Source organism: Manis javanica, chromosome 14 (assembly GCF_040802235.1).
Source record: "Manis javanica isolate MJ-LG chromosome 14, MJ_LKY, whole genome shotgun sequence".
Classification (NCBI taxonomy): domain Eukaryota; kingdom Metazoa; phylum Chordata; class Mammalia; order Pholidota; family Manidae; genus Manis; species Manis javanica.
Genome location: NC_133169.1, coordinates 80154127 through 80173960, shown reverse-complemented (window position 1 = coordinate 80173960; position 19834 = coordinate 80154127). Strand labels below are relative to the sequence as shown.

At 42.5% G+C, this 19834-nt stretch overlaps 2 protein-coding genes across 5 annotated transcripts in view; one reads left to right on the top strand and one right to left on the bottom strand.

Annotated features, from left to right (window-relative positions):
• Nucleotides 1–18157, top strand: part of KIF3A (kinesin family member 3A) — a 69522-nt gene extending 51365 nt beyond the window's left edge. The window contains exon 17 of one of the 4 annotated variants that reach the window (XM_073221285.1): nt 17848–18157. In XM_073221285.1, coding sequence (XP_073077386.1) covers nt 17848–18142 — 295 coding nt within the window. In that variant the 3' untranslated portion in view covers nt 18143–18157. Of the gene's footprint in view, nt 1–678; nt 3690–4487; nt 5106–17847 lie in introns of those variants that run through there. The other 3 variants (XM_073221286.1, XM_073221287.1, XM_017648688.3) reach the window with 3 other exon arrangements.
• Nucleotides 10354–18502, bottom strand: IL4 (interleukin 4). The gene is made up of 4 exons (XM_017648683.2): nt 18229–18502; nt 17906–17953; nt 13031–13156; nt 10354–10887 (listed from the first exon to the last, which is right to left on the bottom strand). Exons 1-4 carry the CDS (start codon nt 18361–18363, stop codon nt 10792–10794), a joined length of 405 nt encoding a protein of 134 aa, XP_017504172.2. The 5' UTR covers nt 18364–18502; the 3' UTR covers nt 10354–10791.
• Between the last annotated feature and the right edge of the window lie 1332 nt (nt 18503–19834).

Below are 19834 nucleotides of genomic sequence, written 5' to 3'. Positions count from 1 at the left end.
AATAATGTAAGACAGCATTAGATGAACCTAACCCAGCATCACGATGTACCAGAATTAGCCTCTGTATTATAAAATCAGTAGATGGCCATAAACATAGACAAATACACATAATAAGTGGTTTACTGATGCATTACATTACATGATAATGTTCAGTGCCATATATTCCTCATTAGAAATACATAGTTCAGTGTGCTAGGCAAAATCGCAGTAAACACAGTACGTTAATACAGCATTTCTGTCAGTCCTTACACCTGTCTGTGAGGTGTTGTCTCAGATGATTTGTGCCTCTGATTTTCATGGAATAAACCTGCACCTTCAGCACACCCGAGAAGAGATCATGAATGGGTTCAAATTTGGCAAGCATGCAGCCCCCTTGGCCTGGCCATGTTGTCTAGTCTAGTTTTGGAAATTACCACCTCCTCCGTCCCTTCACTCTGGTTGCTGGCACGGAGTGCAGTGCCCTTGCATGCTGTTGCTCATACTCTAGGTCACCTGCCCCTAGCCTGAAAAAGCGGGTAATATAATAGAATATAAGCTCTTAAATGGTCAACCACGTCAAATCTTGATCTGTTTCTACACTGTATGATTACCCTGTATAGTCTACGACATAATGTAAAGTGTATGAATCTCAGTCCTTTAGGAAAGCATTCATGTTTTCTTTTTCTCTTCTCCAAACAGAAAGCGTTCTGCAAAGCCTGAAACTGTAATTGACTCTTTACTTCAGTAAATGTTACAGACTCAAAATCACAATAAAAATTAGTGATATTTTCTTGCCTGGACAGAAATCTTTAAAACACTGAAAATTTTTGTGTAATTTCAAATAACAGAAGCTATAAATCATGGAGTAAGAGTGGAACTAATAATTTACCTAGTAACTTTTAGTCTCTATATATTAATATAATATTAGAATTGTACAACTGGTAATTCAAATTGTTGTATTACTCTTCAGTTTATACTGTGCAGTGACGTTGGGGAAACAGCTTATGCTATGGAGGATTGCAGTTTGAGTGTTTACATGTATCTGCTAATAATTAACTACCATATATACCAATAACCAGATAGTCAAAACAGCAAAAAATGTATGTGTCCTGATTTGCATACAGAAAGTAGTAGATCTGCTTATCCTGTGTTGTGCTGTTGTATATGAATGTATGGGTTGCATATCTAAGAAATGATTGAATACTAACACCCACCCAGCTTGTTAAATATGTTCCAGTTTTTATACTAACATTCATTGTATTTTAGGTATTAGGTGACTGATCTTATTGATCTGCAGAAAATTTTGTAATTCAACAGCCAATATTTGGAAATACAATGTTTAAAAAACAAGAGTTGAAAGCTGTTTCATCTGGACCTCTTTGACCTTTTTTGCCACTTTGACTTCAAGTAAAATGCTTTTTTGTTTTGGTTTCATGGTCTCCTGAAACATTGAATTTGTACCTAAATATGAAGAAGTCACAGTTGCACAAAATTAAGAAGCTAAATTCTAGTTACTAATCTTTGTCCATATGTGTATATTTTTTAAAGTTCAGTTTGAAGTATGACTAATGGATGCTATCTTGTGTCTGAGTTCTAAATTTTGGTAGAAATTGCTCTGTACCTTCCAGTTGAGAAAGGTCCCCATTTTCCAGAAAAAGCAACCAAACCAAGAAAAATACCTTTTAATCCTTTGCCTGTAAAACACTGTTTTTCTTCATATTTTATAAGTAGAAAATATTCTTCCTTGAACTTCTTTTGACAAAACCAATTAGACCATGTTCCTCTAAAAATAAAAATTATTTTTATTTTATAGCAAAATAAATTGTTAAGTGTTAGATCGTTTATTTTATTGGCTGCTTACAATTCTTAAGTTACGCTACTCCTGAACCATTAATATATCTTCTGTGAGTTTTAAAATTATGTAATCAGTCCTGAAACACATTGTTTGCAAGCTTTGAGACTTCATAAATTAGTATTTATAAAGTTAACATGAATGTTTTTAATTATAAAGCTATAGAATAAGGATGAGTGTAGGTGACTTACTTTTGAGATGGTGGTAAAAGTGTGCCCAGAAGTTTAAAGTACATTCCAAAGGTGATGTACTAAAAGGTGGTACCCTGTGTATGGTGCATATTTTCTAGGTGATAAGAACTGCATTTAACTGGCAGCATTTTCTTTGTAATATGTAAGATAGATAGAAGTTTATCATTTTAATCTGTGAGGCATTGTTTAGGTACTATGAAGACTTGAGGTGAATCGTGTATTGTAAAAGCTTTGTGTGAGAAGAAAATCTTGGCAATTGTAGATACATATTTAACTGTTAGTAATTACTCGAGAGAAATCTTAATTTTGCCAATAGAAAAAGAAGAGGAATACTTCTTTTAAAAGTCCATGTTTCTAGCCATTTATCATCCAGTTAATAGGAAAGGAATAACTTTGCATTAAGCTTTAAAACATTATAGAAAGTTGAAGCCGATGTGTTAGATTTTATTTCTATTCCACTACATTGCAGGGGAAAAAATGAAAAAAAGAAATCTATAAAAGTCAACACACCGAGAAATTTGAAAAACAGGCTGCTTTAGCATTTTTAAAAAAGCATTTACATTAGAACTGATTACACCAGAAGGACATTATTCATCTTTTGACATACCAAAATGAGATATTTGAGCCAGGCCTGAATATCCATATGAAAACACAAGACACTGACTGTAGAACTGTTCGTGTAGTTTCAGGTGTAGCAGTTCTTGTGGTTTCTTCACATTTACTATACCTTTGTCCACAAATAAAATCTTTTGTTACTTCAGTGTTAATTTCATGAAAGGATGTAGATAAACTTGCCTATTATTTGAAATAAGTAAGCCAATTTAAATGTCACATATAAGTAGATTATTGAGTGGGTATTTTTTCCTCTTTAAAAAAGTAATATTTATGTATATTAAAAGGAGCTTGGTAGAATGTTGTTTGTAGTATATTCTTTAATAAACCATATATAATTATATACGCTAATAATGAAGACATTAAAATAGTCTTCATTTTTTTGGTAAAGTTCTTGAAAAGTATAAGATTGTAATCGGGTGGGGCTGGTCTGCATCTGTGTGTTAGGTCCACAAGTAGAATCCATTTGACAAACTATGTCATCTAATTTCTGAGAAAAGGGGCCCTTTTTTTTTCAGCAAGAACTTTAAGGTTACTTGGGGGGTGCTGCTTCATCTGTAACAGCTTTTAAAATTATGATTATTGTTTGGGGGTTGTTTTTTGTTTTGTTTCTTTTTAGTCTTTTAAAAATATCTTTCCCCTTAACTCAAGGAAAGTCCCTCTCTTTCCTACCTACAGGGCTGTGAATTTAGGAGCAGGAGAGTTTACATGTAAGCACACCAGTGTCTGTTCAGTTTCTTAATGTATACATCTGTTTTCCTTTTTAGTTATTCTTTGTTTTTAAAATGCTAGAAGGAAACATAGATCTTCCTAGTGCCTTTGAACTTATACTGTAATCTAATTTAAATAATTAATTTAATAGCATTACTTCAATAGCATTACTATAATACTATATACTGGCCAAAATGACAAATTGTACAATGGGGTTTATTGCATTAATTTAAAAAGCCACACTTCATTTGTATTTTATGTATAAATTGTGTTGTTCAATTTGTATATATTGATATTGTGTGTATACATTCAGCATGGCCAAATAAATAAAAATCTTCACCTAATGTCTGTAGTAGTAGTCTTTTTCTTTACTAAACTATTTTTGTGTTGATATCCATCCTGATATTAAGAGGCAGTTTTTTTTGTGCATCACATCTCAATTTCAAATATGTGAGAGAGGCCCATGTGATTTTACTGTCCATCTTTACACAGAAAATCATCATGAATCAGAAACCTGGGAGAGGTTTCTAAATGTGCTTCTTCTCATTGACAAAATTTATTTTCACTAAAAATATTTTTAGCCCAGCTTTGTTATCATTTTCATCAGGTATTTGAGAACAGAAGCTTAAAGAAATGTGTGTGCAGAATATATCTCACTAGAAGGTGAAAGGAGACATTTCTTGGTGGTAATGATATCATGATGTCTTTCAAAAACTTAATGAACTTAAAATATCTTCAGAACAGTAACATTGCTTGGATTATTATTAATCATGTGTTCTTTTGACAGACATTTACTGATTACCGAGCACTGTGCTAGGCACCCCTAAGAAATTTGCAGTGGACCTTGATTTGTTGGCAAGTTTCAGAGGACTTAAATGTGTTTTTGCATAGCAATAGAGAATTGTTCTGCCATTTCAGGGCTCACTCTCTTCCTTTTCCCCACTGCCAGCTCAAGTAAAACTCTCACATGTGTGTAGAATGTTAAAATTAAAGGGCTGCCATGGCATATGCAAGGTGATAAGCAGCGCTGCTGCACACCTACTGCTCCTCCACCGCTGGGTTTTGGAACTATGATACTCATGTTCATCGGGAGCACCACTAAGGCGCACCTAAGGGAAACCTGTTTTTGCCTGTGTTGCCAGGATGCTGCTGAGGATGTTGTCCCACCCATCTTCTCATGAAGACCCTCAAGAACTCTTTTAAAACCAAGTATGAAAAAGAAAACAAAAGCAAAAGAAAATTTAAGTAGCAGCCAAAGGACTAGAGTTAGCCTGTGCCTATGGGAACAGTTAACACTGTTCCGAAGCCACAGCTAAACACAAAGCCAGCTGGAGGAACCTTCTAAAGACATTTGTTATAACATTATCTATGTGTCATTCTTAAGCTGTTTCATTTGCAAAGCAAATCAGGTATTCAGTCCTCCTTCGGAAGCTGAACAAATGTGTGGGAAGATGATTATGAAGAGGCTACTTCAAAAAGAACCTGTTTCCTCTCAGCATTTATCTTGGGCTTCCTGTGACCCAATCTTCAAGTTACTTTTATCAATGTTATCAGAACATCACTTTGTCTTACCAAACACGTTTATGGCTCTGACTAAAGAATATGCCAGATCACACATTCTTCCACACCTACTCCCCTCCCCCATCCCTTTTTAGAGGGCTGGGGAAATTTTAGTTTTTAATCAAAGGCTGTATTTATCCAATTGTACAAAGGAATTTAACTGGGGCTTTACAACTGAATAAAATATTTCTCAGAGTTGATACCAATCTTAGCAAGAGGATATTGCCTAACCCAACCTAAAAGTAACCATAGTCATCACAGAAATATTATGTTGGTCTTGATTTCTATTCCATCATGAGTTAAGCCGCTCAGTCACCGGGTGTCTTCTGTATTCACTGTTTGTGCAGTGCTGAGTAGAAGGTCCTTGCAAAGCTCATAGCCTCCCTCAGGAGGGGAGGTGGCCATTTAAGTGGAGAATTACCATGCAGCATGTCAAGGACTGTAGTAAAGGAGGGCGTATGGTGAACTGCCAGGCATGGCTTCTTCCCTAGCAGTGAACACGGTGCCTAGAACTTCTACCTGACAAGAAAGGTTAGGAGAGCTTTCTTAGGGGAATGCTGTTTGAGGTGTTAAAGCAGACCAGTAAGTGGGCGAAGTTACAGGCAGGAGTAACATGATGCTAGATGCTGTGAGCACTGGTGATATGTTTGAAGTAAGGCAAGAGTGTTGCAGACAGATGAGCCTGAAACGACAGGAGATGGACCAGGATCCTTTTGTGAAAGAGTTGTCTATTAGCAGTGGGAAGCCCTGGGAGGATTTTAAGTGGGTCACTCACACCATCTGTTTTAGAGGAATATCCACTGGAAATGTCGTGAACACTTAGGATGGAGGGCTCTGGGAGGGCAGACGATGTTCACAGCTGTACCCGGGAAGCTGGGATGGTCATGAACCAGGGAGCCCGCCGCCCTCTCTTCTCAGCTGGCTCTCTCATACTCATGGCTGGTACCTAGACTGAGGGGACATAATATCTTTACTTCCCTTTACTCATGTTGCCTAGCAGACACCCAGGTATGCAGTCAGCACACAAAACATCAAACCATGCTTGTGTTTGGTTTAACTTCGGCTAATCGGAAACGAAAGGAACAGACATCTTAGAGACTGAAAGTTGAACTAGGAAGAGGTTGAAAGAAAAGATAGTTTAGAAGATCAGTGCTTTGGAGAGCCGAGGTGAGAATGAGTGCTTTGGACAAAGACCAGTTCAGAGAATGCTAGGCATGACAGCTGACTAGACTGTAGTACTCCCGGTGGGAATGGAACTCCAACCGGAGCTGACGAATTGAACCGGAATCAGCCCTCAAGACCAGCGAGTGCTTGCCTTGCCCTTTGTGGAAGCTGGTAGGAACTGAGGAGCTAACCTTGCGTGCTGATAGGCCAAGCTATGCCTTGCTCTGTGAGAAAAACCCATGCACTGTGCTCTTCTCTGAGATGGCCTCTCTCGGATGATTGGGGCTTCCTGGGAGGCCAAACGAGATGACCTGTGGAGGAGGGTGGTATTGGGAAAATGGGAAATTTTATGTCCAAGAGTCCCATCTGATTCTAATATCACCCATCATATACATACTTAACCTGCTTCCATGCCCACTGGCAGTGAGCTTTTACCGGCTGGTAGAGTTCCCAGAGTGAACTGTCAGTCATAGAAATACTGGCCTGGGGAGGGGCAGAGGGGAACAGGAAGCAGAAGTAACAGAGCCCCATGCTGGGAAGCAGGAGGGAGCAGAGGCTGGTGGAGAGGCCGCAAAGTGGAGTGGGAAGGAGTGGGGCCAGTATTGGGGAACAGGAGGGAGTGGGGATGGAGCCACCAAGCAGAGACAGTGCCTGGGCCAGACACTGAGACAGGCAGATAGGAGTCTAGTGCTTGACCTACTGCCATGAGAATAAAGCTTGGGATGAGCCCCTTTTTACCCACAACATTCCTTTGTCGTTACTCGGTCTGAGTGAACTCATAGTGAATGTGCTCAGAGTGGGGAAGCCCCTCCTCCTGGAGCAACAGGTGGGAAAAAACAAGGAAGAGTAATGGGCATGGAGACCAACAGCAACGAGAGCTCTTGATGTGTAGTCATCAGGGACCAGCATTTCTAACTGTGGCCCAAGAATATTTCAGGAGATGTTCAACCATAGATTTATGAAAAATGTTTTTTTCTTTTATTTATTCAGTAACTATTTATTACCTACTAATGCCAGTTGGAGATACATAAAACATTCATTGGCAAAGGTGGAGGCAGCTGATAGCACGAGGGAGGGGCTCTTTGCCATCAATGTCATGCGTTCCATATACAGAAAAGAGGTGCATCCCCTGGAGCAGGCATGGGCTGTGGCACGCTTTCTAATGAATGTGCTTAAATGACACACATCTAAACTTTCACTGAATTCCTAAAAAGAATCCTTAATTCTTTGCTCATTCTTATGTGTGTCCTCAGTCATGTTCTTGGTAAACTCAAGGGCATATTGTTGGGTTGTTACCATCCAGAGCCCAGCACAACCTGTCTGAAGTAAATAGAAATGTTAGTTGCATCTTAACCATTGAAGCTTATCTTAAAACAGACCTGCCTGGAGCCTTCCTATGGCCTGTTCTAGATCTTTCTTCCCAGCAGCTTTTCCTTTGCCATCCTGGCTCAGGCATACTAAAGTCCACAACTCATATCCTGTGGCCAACTACAGCTCGTGTTAGCCATTGAATGCAAATGAGCGTCAGTCAGAGAAGAAAGAAAGTGAAGTATTTCACTGTGGCCCGTGGAAGGCTCCATGACCCTCTTACCTACTTTTGCCCTTGGCATGCTGGTATTTCATGTGGGCAGGGTGAAACTGGCTGTGGTCAGGGTGAGACTTAAAGCTTTTGATTTGTTCCCTTATTTTGAAAGGGTTAAAAAGATGTTAATATGTTATGGTATAATTTTGGTACTAGTATTAATTTTCTGTCACACTTGTGAGAATGAAAAGAGATTTCTCATTCCCTGTTACTACTAGGTCGATATTCTTGCAGAGGACTTGTGTTCAAACAGCGATTTTCAGTGATGGGACACTATTTTTTTCTCTTTAATTTAAAAAAAATAACAGCTTTATTGATATATAGCTCATATTATAAAATTCATATGAAATTCATATTATAAATTTCATCCTTTTAAAATGTACAATTCAGTGGTTTTTAGTATATTCAGACTTGTGTAGCTATCATCACTATCTAATATCAGAACATATTCATCACTCCCCAAAGAAACCCTATTCTCTATTAGCAGTCACTCTCTATTCCTTTATTCCTTAAGCCCCCAGCAACTCATATTCTGATTTTTCCCTCTCTGGATTTGCCTTTTCCGGGCATTTCATATACATGGAATCATACAATATGACATTTTATGTCTGGCTTCTTGTACTTAGCATCATGTTTCCAAAGTTCATATTGTAGCATATGTGTCAGTACTTAATTTCTTCTTATTTCATTATATGGATATACTGTTACGGGGTGGTTGTTATTTTCCTCGGTTCTTGTCCCAGCGGCCACAGAGAATTGAAGGGCAGGGATGCAGTAGTGAAGCGGAGTAAAAGTTTTAAAGTAACGCACTTAAAGAGAGAGAAAGTGCGGGCATCCTCAGAGAGGAGGCTTGTAAGGTTGAAAAATTGTATTTAAGGTTACACACTTACAAAGTGCGGTGTCCTCAGAGAGGAGGAAGGCACCCTGAAAGGTTGGTGGTTCCCCCTTTTAAGGATTTTTCAGGAATGTGACAAAGGACTAGGGGGCGTAGACTTGTCAAGTGGTCTCAGGGTGTTTATCTTTGATGAGAGACATTAAGTCTCTTCTATTATCAGTCCTCTAGGTAATTCTGCATAATTAACACAAGAAATTTACTGATCCAGTTCTTTCTCAGGAGAGCGGCTTCCCTCTGGGAACAGACCAATCAAGACTGCCTGCCTAGCCCGCAAGGTGGACTGAGTTATTGTGTGTTTGCTAAAGAGTAAGTTAAGAATCTTACTTCTTAACTTGTTGGGTTTTAAAATGAAATTTTAGCTTTAAAATGGAATCTTTCCTGTTTTTACTATACTGTTTATATCTGGGCTTATTTGCTAAATTAATCATGATGCTTGTCTCCTGCCCAGGTTGCAAATTACTTGATTAGGGGCTGGAGGAGGAAAAAAACAGCATATAGGTTAAGTTAAAGAATAAGCCGGGCCTTTTAGCAGGCTAAAGTAAATCTTACATTGGCATGATTTAATTAACACAATGAAGACATGGGCTGTGCTGGGATACTTTTCTTTATCTGGGGAATATTGGGATATTCCAAGTTACTCCTGGCCTTTGGAGCTTCAACTAATTAACTCATTAATTCTGAATCTTTTCCGGCTCTCTAGTTTTATCTGGTTAACTATTTGAGTCCCTTTCAGTGGGCTTTACTGGCCTTATTCTCTGTCTACCCTGCTCATACCTATTTTTCTGCCTAACATATACCACATTTGTTTATCCATTCATCAGTCGATTGACATTGGAGTTGTTTCTACTTTTGCTATTGTGAATAACACTGCTATGAAAATTTGTGTAGGGGTTTTTGTGTGGATGTGTTTTCAGTTCTCTTGGGTAGACACCTGGATTGAAATTGCTGGGTCATATGGTAACTGTGTTTAACCTTTTGGGGAAGTGCCACACTATTTTCCAATCACACCAGCAACATATGAGGATTCCAGTTTTTGGAAATCTTTGCCAGCATTTGTTATTGCCTGTCTTTTTTGATTTTAGTTCTTCAATTGTTAAAGACATTCTATCATTTATGCACTACACGCTGACTTAAAATGGAAAGCCAACAGTCTCCTACCTGCTTTCACCAATCCTTATTCCAAGTCTCATTCCCAACAGTCTCCCTTTTCTGTTGTTCTGATGTCTGCCTCAAATATCTTGATTTATTCACTATTGTTTTCTTTTCTTTCACTTTTTACTGTGAAGGCTTTCATGCACATATAAAAGCATAGTAATACAACCAACCACCATGTCCACTTCCCCTGTCACAACATCGGTCAACCATGATGACTCTGACCAGCTAATTATTTGTTTTTTTAATTTAGATTTGGGTATTGATTTCCCTATTGAAAAGGGAGGGGTTACCCTGTTTATACCACCCCTTATGAATTTTTTATAATAAATTGTTTTTACATCTTCTATTTCCTTTGCAATTTTGAATAAATACTTAAATCTCTTGTTTTTGTTCCATCAACCCTAAACAATAGTGCGTAACTGACCCACTCTCTAAGTGAGCTGGGGTATGAGTGCCCACTTCTCTTTCGTCCTCCTGTTTTTACTTCTCAACCATTTTCAGCTATACCTTTTATCAAGTTGATAGCCTTTGCAGTCTGTTTTGTAACCATAATTAAGTCTTCTGTGCTTTGTTTATTGGTTGGTTTTAAGGTTTGAGAATCAAAGGAATTTACATTATTAGGACTTTAAATATTGTTCACTGCAGAGCCATGTATGTGCTAGAATTTCCCCCCCCATAGACTCACTGTAACAACCGTATACCAATGGGAGAAGAATTTTCTGAGCATCCAGTTGACACCTTGTCAATTCAGAATTATTTGGTAGTCAGGTCTCATGGACCAACTCTGCAAGCTCTCTTGTTTACCAGTTACATCCTATGGGGCTTTGTATTCTTTAACCATTTTGTGCATTAGGTCCGCAACTGGAAAGAGAACTCCTTGGGAGTGTTTCCTGTTTTACTCCCACACCAGTTTTAGTCTCTTGGTAAATTAAATGACATTTCCAAAAAGTTGTTTAAGTAAACATGGCCAGTGCCATTAAAGTGAAATCATGCCATCATTTTCTACATATACTTTATTTTATAGTGTCATAAATATATAAATATTTTAAAAATAAAGGCATTAAAAACTCATAAATTAAGATATTCAGCTTCAATACTTTGAGTATTTCCTTTTCATGTTCATCTTTAGCCTTTCCAGGAAGTCTTTCAATGTGCTCTTCTTGGCCTCCTTCATAGGACAGAAGGTCTACAAAAGAAACATTTCATTAGCTTGTGTTGCTCGGTCTCTGAGCATTTGCTGAGCCGAGCCTACTGTGGCAGTAGCTTGATTGGGAGCCTCACTTTGCCTCTAAGCCAGCAGGGTTTGCCTGTTTGGGGTGCATACTTCTTACACTCCCGGTGATGGTAACGGCACCATCGCTAGCTGTCTGCCTTCAGGGGGTCACAGTCTCTGGAGAGGCGTGTCACAGCTCGGTGCTGCTTGGGGTGTAAGATGACACGGGAGGCTCCACCTGCCCAGTGCCACACTGGGCCTCTTGGCCACCTGGCCGTGTGGACAGAGTCGGTGTATTTGCCCTCCTGCCCATAAACAGCAGCAGCACAGCTTGCTAGTACTTGCGTGGAAAGGACTCCAGGGACCTACGATCAGGCTGCTGCTTCATTTGCATCTCAGCTCGACCAATTTATTAATTGCATTGCTCAGGACAAACTGCCTCATTTATACAAGTTTCTGTTTCCTCCTCTGTAAAATGGGGATAATAGTGCCTACTTCCTAAGATAATTAAGAGGATTTAAGAGAGAATGAGTCCATTACCTTATCTTATAAATAAGGCAAGGCTCAGTGAGTTCCTCTACTTGGCATCAGAGCACATCCACTCTTGGCTTCCCTTCTTTACTACACTATTAATGAGCCTCTGTCTACGGCATAGCTCCCATTGGCACATTGTCATTCTAAATATACAGCCCACCTTAAAAAACTTCCCTCACTCCACACCTGTACTTCAGCTCTTGTTCCATTGCTCTGCAACCTTAGAGTTTTCCATATTCCCAGCCCCTTCTTTTTCACTCTTCCCCACCCCTATTTCTGGAGCCCATCACTCCCACATCTCCGTCGGTATCAGCATCACCAAGCCCCCTGTCACGCCAAGTCCGCTGGCGGCTCTCCGTTTTCATCTCACTTGACCTTGCAGGTCTTTGACAGGGCTGACCACGCCCTCCTTAAGAGTTGCTTCACTGGCCAGCCAGGACTGTTTGATGTTCTACCTCACTGGCTGCTCCTTAGGCTCCTTTGCTGGACTCTCTTCTTCCTGGGCTCAGTCCTCGGATCTCTCCCTTCCTCCATGTCCTTCAGGCTTATGATGTTAAGTGACATCTGTCTGAGGACTCTTCGTTTGATACCACGCGTTCTGACCTGTCCTCTAAGCTCCGGACTTGCCCAACAATCTTCTCAACATCCCTTGGCCCTCCCTCCAGCAGGTACCTCAAACCCACTGCGCATAGAGCGTAGTCCTCCACTCAGCCTCCAGCCCTGCTTCACCCCTAGTCGTGCCCGGCCTTCTGTCTCTGTAAATAGCACCAGCCATCCCCCAATGGGCTTAGGCCAGGAACCAAGAGGTACCTTGTATTCTCTCCCTTACCCCTCACAATCATGTCAGCAAGCCCTTCTGGCTCTATTCTTTATTATATCCCAAACCTAACAACTTCTGCTGCTCCCATTCTGTTGATACCACCATCATCTCTAGCTTGGATTGCTGCGGTAGCCTCTCAACAGGCCTTCTTGCTTCTGTGGTTACTCCTGTTCAGCCTGTTTACTACACAGAAGCCAGAGTGATTGCTTTAAATCAAGTAGTCTCTGCCCTGCTCAAAACCCTGTGGGTTTGTACCGCCGTACTTGGGGGAGAATCCAAAGGCCACGAGTGATCTGCTAAAATCTCCCTCACCCCCTCTGATCCAAGCACACTGGCCTTCCTACCAGTCTTTGAACCCATGAAGCTCATTTCAACCTTAGGGCCTTTGCACAGCTATTCCCTCTGCCTGGACTGTTCTTTCCCCAGTTAGTCATGTGGCCAGCTCCCGCAATCCAAGTATCAGATGTTGTCACTGAGCATTAAATCAGCCCTTTCCCTCATGACCCTGCGTTTTTTATTCCTATGTTTTTCTTCATAGCACTTACCACTACTAGGCAATACATGTTTACTATTTTCCCCACCAGAACATTCTGTGAGAGCAGGACTGTATCCTCAGTGCCTGGAACAGCACCTGGCCAGCACGGAGCCTCAACAAATATTAATTGGATGAATTATTCAATGATACTACAACTCATAAGGAGGAACACTAAGAAGTGAGATGCTGTGTTTCCGGAGCTGACCTGTCGGGGTGATGCAGCCTACCGTGTTTGCCGTGCTGCTGAGGTTCCTGTCAAGTCCGCTCAAAAGTCTGCGCCAGCACTTGTGCTCTTTATAGAACTGCCGAAGCGCATTTGCAGCCCTGCAGAAGGTTTCCTTCTCAGTTGTGTTCTAGGAAAGGAAATGCAACAGAGAGCAATAAGCTAGCTCCATTTTGAACAGGAGAGAGGTTTTTCCTTCTGATTTCTTCTTTCCAGGAGGAAATATGGAGAAGGTATATTCAGCTATGGGTCAGGTATTCAAGTATTCCTGCCATGGGAATGAAGGCCACTCATCTCATTAAACACCCTCACCCAGTTACCTACAAATGCAACCTTTTCCTCAGAACCTCCCCATTTCTTTCCCTTTCAAGGGTTTTGCTGAAAGGGTGGATACGTGAATAAAGTCGCTCAACTAAGTAAATGACAGAGTGGGGAATCTGTCAACAACCCATGTCTGTTTCCTTATACCATGTAGCTTAAAGAATAGCTTATTCCTTATAGAAGGTGTCTACATGAGCCATATTCAATTTATGCTCTCTCTCATTCCCATAAGGTTTTAAAATCCAGGCTTCCCTGGAAATCCTATAGGCTTGTTGAATGAATGATTGCCCAATGTTTGGGGTGCTTTGGACAGTACTTTCCATTTAGCCCCCACCCCCACCCCATGGGAGGTAGCAGTGTGTGTGGAAGCTCAGGGTCCAGGTGAGGAGGTAGATGTCTCCCCACAGAGCTTGAGGTGAATGCCAGAATCAGGGCTAGGTGCTAGTGAGGGGAAGCTTCGGAGGGAGGGCATCCTTGGGATGCTGGCAGCTCCAGTGTGGGTCTGGGCCTTCTTGGGGGCGTTTAGGCCTTAGGAGGGGGAATGTGCAAGTGGGGAAACAGTTCTTGCTGGGAACCTGGGAGAGAGAATGTCTCAGAATGAATCACACCTGGTGTGTCCCCTCACCAGGCATGGAGCCCAGAGTGTAGTCTTGGCTTGAGCCCAGCCAGCTCAGACTGAGGCACCTCTAGCCTCTGCCAGGACATTCTTCAGTCCTTTGCCCCTCCAGGTATGGTCCACGAAGCAGCCACAGGGACATTCCCTGGGGGCTTGCTAGAAATGCAGCATCTTATTCCTCTCCCCTACACTCAGTGAATCACGGTGTACATTAGCAAGCTCTCCAGGGGATTTATATGAGAAGAGCTGTCCAAGCAGCTTTTTAAGTTCTTAGATATTTTTACTGATTATCAAGGTAACATAAACTTACTCTATTGCTATCTTCAGCAAAAATGGTTTCACCCAATATTCCACCAGCCAGTGATAACTACTGGTAATATTTCTACTGATAACTAGTGTAAATATCTTCCTATGTTTTTAAAATACTTAAAAAAAAAATAGGCATCAATGGTTGGTACTGTTTTGTGACTTTTTTACACATCTAGCACAAGGATTTTCTCAAGTCATTCCGAAGTACTAGAGAACCTGGGATTGAGAGCTGCAGAGGATCCCATGGCGTATTTGTACCACAATTGATCAATCCCCTGTCACTGCAATTTTGGCTTCTGTAAAAGCGGCAGTGGGTTATCTGTATAAATCTTTGTGTTCGTCTCTTATTTCTTTAAGCTAAATTCTAGAAGTGCAGTTCCTATTTGAGGTTATTTCCGAGACCTGGACCCAGACTGAGGCATCAGGACCCTAGACTAAAAGCTTCCCCTTCTCCCTGTGCATCTGACCTGGCCTCTGGAAGGACATGCCCTTACCGAATTGGCCGACAGCCCTCTGACGCCCTGGTTCTGCTTGGAAATTTAAGAGCAGCATCAGTTTTTCTGGGCTCTGGGAGTCAAGAAACTTCCCATAAATCACCATATGTCTGAGGGCTGTGTGGGTGAGGCGAGGTGGGGAGGCCGAGAGAACGGCAGACAGTACGTGTGTACGCAGATGTGGGCAGCCACCTGTGCTGCCGGAGAGACAACAAAGAGCTCAAGAAGCCCAAAAGGAGAAAAGCTCTTCTGCTGCTTTTTCCATCAAAACCTAATGAGACTTTTCTAAAACTTTGGCTTGAAGACTAGAAATTAAATTGCCTCAGTTTTGAGTATATGACTATCTAATATAGGAAAATAGCCTCTAAAGATATTTTTCAAAGGACTTCCTGAAAGTAATTAGGATAAAATAGGAATTGAAAAAAGTTTGAATCAAATGGAAAAACTCAGAAGTAATTCTGAAGGCATTTTAGTTGAAGCCTTAAAGTCTGAGTCCCACGGGTACTGCAGCAGCAAGGTGGCACTGCATCCGCATGCCCAGCTGTTGCCATAGCTCAGGGGGCACACTTGGAGAGCCTAGGGGACCTCACAGTGCAGGACTGCTCAAGAGAAGAGACTCAAAAGGAGGGTTAAGTCCATGACAGCAAGAACACCCCGTTAATGTCCCCCATGGGAAGGTCAGCAAATGGTGGAACTCCACCTGGGACATTTCCTCTGGGGCCTGGACTCTGAGACTTCTACCTTAGCTCTTGACTCCCTTCGTTTAAGGTCATAAAAATAGAGTCCTCTTTGTGTTGTATTCATTATTTCCACTTCTGCCCAAATTTAGTCAGCCAGTGTTACAGCTGAGAAAAACCTTTACTTTCACTAAAAAAAAAAAAAAAAAAATTTGAGGACTGGCATAGAGCTGAAAAATTATGGACTTTAGCTCTCTTTGGCAAGTAGGAAGTACCTCCAGCTCACGGTCCACCCCAGAAATCCTTTGGAGACCAGCTGGCTTGCTTGCTTTCCAGGTTTCCACTTGGCTCTTCCTCAGAGCACCTTAATTTCATAGGCGCCTGGGGAGGTGTGGCCTGTGAAGCCCAGGATTTAGACCAGCACGTCTTTCCAGCAACTGCCATGAGCAGGATGCCAACTTGGAAATAATGGAACTCTTGATCCCCGAAAGAGGTAAAATGTATGTGCTGCATTTGGAAAGATGTTCTTTGGGAACACAAAGTAGTAACTTCCTTTCACATACGACCTTTGTGGGTTTTGAAAATAACCTCTTGTTCTAAAATATCTCAATAGATAATTAACCAGTGCTAAATCTTTGAGGAAAAAACAGTGGAAAGATGAGATTGTCAACCAGGAGATCCAGAAGCAGTTTGGGGGAAGGCATACAAGAAAGCGGGCAAAGGAAGGCAGTGGGGCTGGTGTTCGGAAATGCCTACTCGTGAGGGGCCCCGTGGGAGCCGGGTGTCCGGAGTCCTAAGAACGGGAGGAAAGCACTGGCCCGGCGCGCGCCTCGGCCAGGGTGCTGGGTTTTCTAGAGCTAGCCCGGAGTGGTCTCCCCCAGGCTTGGAGTCATGGAGGGTTCGCTTATTTCCAACCACTGGCCGCTCCTCAGAATTAGTGCTTCTCTACAACCGGTTTTCGCCTTTAATCCAGTTGTCTCATCTTATAATAACACTTTCCACTAACTCACGAGTTGGATTCCAACCACTTTCAGCATCACTTTTGTATCTTTAGCTGTGGAAACTGAGGCACATGGAGTTGTGGAGACTTGCCAAAGGCCACACACAGCTAGTTAATGGCAGGCCTAGGCTGAAGCCATAGACCGCCTCCCTTCTAGACCCTGAGCGCCTCCCTGGAGCCCACCCTTGGCTGTGGTAGAAGCCTCTCAGCAGCGCAGCTGCCCTCTGGAGCCCAGAGCATCACCCAGTGACTCTTGGCTCTAATATGTATATAAAATACTAATATGTATGTTATATAATTTTTATATGTTATATTTTTGTGTAAAATCTCCAAGTCCTTCCAGCCTATTGATGAACAGTCTGATACAGGACCAGCTTCCGAAGGACAAAAGTGTATATTCTGCATTTAATTTATATTATATGTAATTATGTTACAGTATTTCATCTTATTGTACATCAGACTCTTGGAATAACCTTTAATGAAATGACAGAGTCCAGATCAAATCCTGAAGAACAGTTTTTCTCATGAAGTAGTAAAACTGAGTGTTGGGGTGTGGCCCTACGCACCCTGCTAGGCTTCCCTCCTGGCCGAGTTACCCCTCCGTTACACTTGGAAAGCTGGCAGTTAGGAGACCACTGGGAAATTGAAGCTTTGGGTTTTTCATTTTCAGTTGTGTGTTTCCATGAAAACAGGAACTGATGTGCACAAAGCTATTGATATGGCTGTAGTCATGTGTTTGTCAGAGAAAATGCACTATCAGCTGTCAAATCTATCTCCTCCCACTAAAGATTGGGGGGCGGGGGTGAGGCGGCCTAGGAGGTGGAAAGGCAAGATGCCCAAGCAACCAGAAGCAGGGATGTGTGGGGCCCCTTCTGGCAGGAGGGTTGTGGGCCAGCCTGGAGGGGAGGTGGCAGGACAGAGCAAGCTGAGGGTCTCTGCACAGCTGCCCCCTGAGCAGTGGGCTGGTAGGTGGCCAGGCTGCGGAAGAGGAGGGGCTCTTGGCGATGCCTTTTCTGTTGCCATAGGAAGTCTCTTAGACAAAATGAAAGCTCCCTCAACCTGTAATCTCAATATCTGCTTTTGTGAGAATGTTGGTTTTTCAGAAATGCATGGGCCAGAAAAATTCTCTCCTTCAACAAGCATTTATTGAGTATGTTCCATATTCCAGGTACTAGGCCAGGTCCGGATAAAATCCTAAAGAGTTTGTGCCATGACCATAGTCTGAATTAGGATTTCAAAACCCAAGCTTTGTATTACACATCTTCTAAGTCAAGTGAAACCAGAAACACCAAAACATATTTGAGAGTAAAGATCAGAATTCTCATGCGTTGAAAACATTTAACACCTTATAGTTCATTGGGGCCTATTTTCTATTTAAATAGTTTCTTATTTAAACACTTGCAGATGGCCCTCCTCTCTCAAGTCACCCACTTGCCAAAGCAGACCGTTAGACAATCCGTACCTTTGGGGCAGCGAAGGTGTCCTGTATAGTCAGCTCCATGCATGGATCCTTGGGCCGGGCAAGAACAAGAGAGCAAGAGACACAGAGTTACCTCCACCTGTTCAGACGGATCCTGGCCGAACGTCCCTCACTCCCAAACCGAGAAAACTTCTTACGGTCCCTCAGGAGAAAAAGACTCCAGGGAAGAAGACGCTGTTCTCCATCCTGTCACCAACCACCAAGTACCAGCCTCTCTAGAAGCTGCTATGGTTCTTCTCATAGTTTAAGAACCACCCCGGCATCCCCAAAACATCTGGAGAGATGGTGCCAGATAGCTCACTCACGTTTCTCGCTGTGAGGATGTTCAGCGTTCTGATGATCTCCAGTAAGGCAACACCCCTCTTGTGTCCGTGGATGAGGTTGCTGGTGAATGCTAGAAAGCAGACCAGGGTTGGAATCAGTTGGGAGGTGAGACCCATTAATAGTTTTCTATTTGCAGTGATAATGCAAGACAGTAAGTTTCCCAGGAGAAACTACCAATACCATTCTGACAAAGGTATCTCTATATATAGATATAAAATTGCTGAAACTGAGGGAAAATGAGTTTACATTGGAAATTTTCATTACACCAGGTTGTCAGTAATTTGGGGCCAATCAGCGCCTCTCGTCCAGGAGAAAAAATGCCTCACAGAAACAGGTAAGATGTTCCTGTGAAATCATACCAAGAGGAAAATGAAACCTTTTTAAAAAATTAACTACAAAGTACCAGCATAGGAAATTACACCATAATTTGCACTTCAGATTAATCTTATCAGCTTGGGGTTGCTGCCGGCTTTTGATTTGCACAGAAGGAAGAAGCCACAGGTGTCCGAGTCTGTTTAGTGCCATCCTCCTGGGGAGAGACAGAGTGATACCGAGGAAGTTGGACTTGAGTGGTGCTTCAGCGTGGCTTCTTCCTAGTATGGGAGGCGTCTTGGAAACTCTGCTTTTGTGGAAAAGCTGATCTGGGATACCTGGGGCAGAAGGGAAGTGACAGGCACAGATTTTCTTCCATCCTGACACTCCGTCATGGTGTTCTTCCAGGTTTAGGACTTTGGCAAAAGACAGGTAACACCAGGTGAGGCTTTGTTTGGGTCACATCAGGTGCACAGGACTTTAACAATAAGGAGGCCCTAGGCAAAGTATGTCTCTCCCAAAATTCCAGGAAAGACCACTTTTTAAATGGAACTTAAATATACCCTCAGATAATCAGGGAAGAGTCTTACCACACTGCTTTACAGACTGTCAGAGCACCCCACCTCCCTCTGCGCTGCCTTAGTCTGATCCTGTGGCCCCGGGAGGTCTGCGCTCCCCAGCCCCGCGCTCACACGCGGCAGGCTCCTTAGTGGGCTGCTGCCCTTCCCTCCCTCAGCGTTGCCTTCTCCTCTTCTCCACTGCCTGCCTTCTCTTCGCTTCTGACCTTCCTCTCCCTCCTGACCTCCTCTGGAGGGCCACACAGAAAAGATTGCTGCGAAGGGGGTTCCTGCACTTTAGATGTTACAGTGCCTGGCTCTTCCCGAACGAGAGGATCTGGGGCATTGTATCAGGAAGGGCCTTCGACCCCATTCAGGATCCTTCCACTGGAACTGCAGTGAGTTAGCCTAACTCAGTGCAGTGGCTTCTCATACCAACTACACAGATGTGGGCCAAACTTCCGGGGTGAAGGGCACAGCCTCTACAAGCCTGCCCTCACTTCAGACACTAGCTATGAATTTGGGGGTCCCCAGTCCACCCTCACTTCTGGCCAACTGGCTACAAATTTATAAGTTCCTGTTACCCTCGCAGGTTCAGTAATTCCCTAGAATGACTCACGGAACTCAAGAAAGCCTTACATGTGAAGTTACAGTTTTCTCATAGCAGTCAGCCAGACCCAGCCAAAAGCAGACACCTAGAGGGGGGGTCTAGGAGGGT